This window comes from Mytilus edulis, chromosome 11 (assembly GCF_963676685.1).
Source record: "Mytilus edulis chromosome 11, xbMytEdul2.2, whole genome shotgun sequence".
In the NCBI taxonomy this organism is placed as follows: Eukaryota; Metazoa; Mollusca; class Bivalvia; order Mytilida; family Mytilidae; genus Mytilus; species Mytilus edulis.
In genome coordinates this window covers 27,908,840-27,910,057 of record NC_092354.1, presented here as the reverse complement: position 1 = coordinate 27,910,057, position 1,218 = coordinate 27,908,840, and the positions used below count along the sequence as shown (strand labels likewise).

General features: G+C 32.9%; 1 protein-coding gene across 1 annotated transcript; it reads right to left on the bottom strand.

Annotated features, from left to right (window-relative positions):
* Nucleotides 1–287: 287 nt before the first annotated feature.
* On the bottom strand, nt 288–818 carry LOC139494132 (uncharacterized). The gene has a single exon (XM_071282309.1). The coding sequence runs from the start codon at nt 816–818 to the stop codon at nt 288–290; it is 531 nt and encodes a 176-aa protein (XP_071138410.1).
* Nucleotides 819–1,218: the final 400 nt, after the last annotated feature.

Sequence of the window (1,218 nt, the reverse complement as noted above, 5' to 3'; positions counted from 1 at the left end):
CCTGTTGTATACTTTTTTTTTATTGCTAATTGAACCATGACTTAATTTATAACTTTAAAATCCTCCATGTAAATGACATACCATATATCATAGACTTCTTATAAAATTAAAGGAAACAATGCTTGTACATCTTCATAACAAATATAAAAACAAGTGACAATTACTGATATTTGTTTTCTTATTTTTTTTAATCATATCTGATTGGACCATTGTTGAAGACCGTCAGTATTATATTATTGTAGATGTTGTACTAAACACGTGTGTGTCTTATTCAACATTTTAAACATTTACTTCATAGTATTCTGTACAGCACCTCGAAGACTTCTAAAAAATCTTCGAGTTTCTTCTAAATTAAGGTGCGTTCCATCCTTTAAGAACAACTTGTCCTGAGCTACAAGTCGGGACCTATGGAACCAAAAGTTGACTGTAGGGTGGTTTTTAAATTCCAAATATAAATACTGGTCTATGTATTGTTTGCCATAGTGGTAAACACGGGTTGGCAGTGCTAATCTCTGTCTACCAAAAATTTCACAAACAACTACCTTTTTAACTCCATATGTTTGCTGCAAAATATTTATAAAGGAAACCACTTTTCTTACATAAACATGCATGTCAAAAGGCTTGTTGTCTATGTCATTGCCACCTATTTGCAACACTACAATATCTGGAGGAAATTCCAGGATTTCCTTACGAATGCTGTGCTCTTCATCTTCCAGTAGAGTATCAATGTTACCACCCTCTAAACCTAAAAAATATGTTCTCACACCTGCCTCCCACAAATTGAGGTTCTGGACAAGTTTCCTTTCCCATGTGTGCATAATTTTAAAAGACGAACGATTAATTAAACTATGCCCTCAAATCAACACGCTGGTACAATTAGAATATTACTCACTGGGACTTGTTTTTTTTTTGGTTAATCTGCAAGAAATAACAAATTTCAATTTATTTCAGTTTTCTTGTAATTGACTTACTAATTCAAAAATCAGTCGTACACTCCTCTCTGATCATCTAGATGAATATGAATATGTTTCAATATTCCTCCCGAATATTTACTTATATTTACGAATATAAACGTTCGACTATAGTTATACTTCGCAGATAATCCCAGAGCATGAAGGTGTAATATCTTAAAAATCTTAGTCAAAACTGCATGGGCATGCCTCTTGTTTGCTTAAGTTTTGCAGAAAGCCTTCAATTTGTTCAACAGATTGCAAAGTC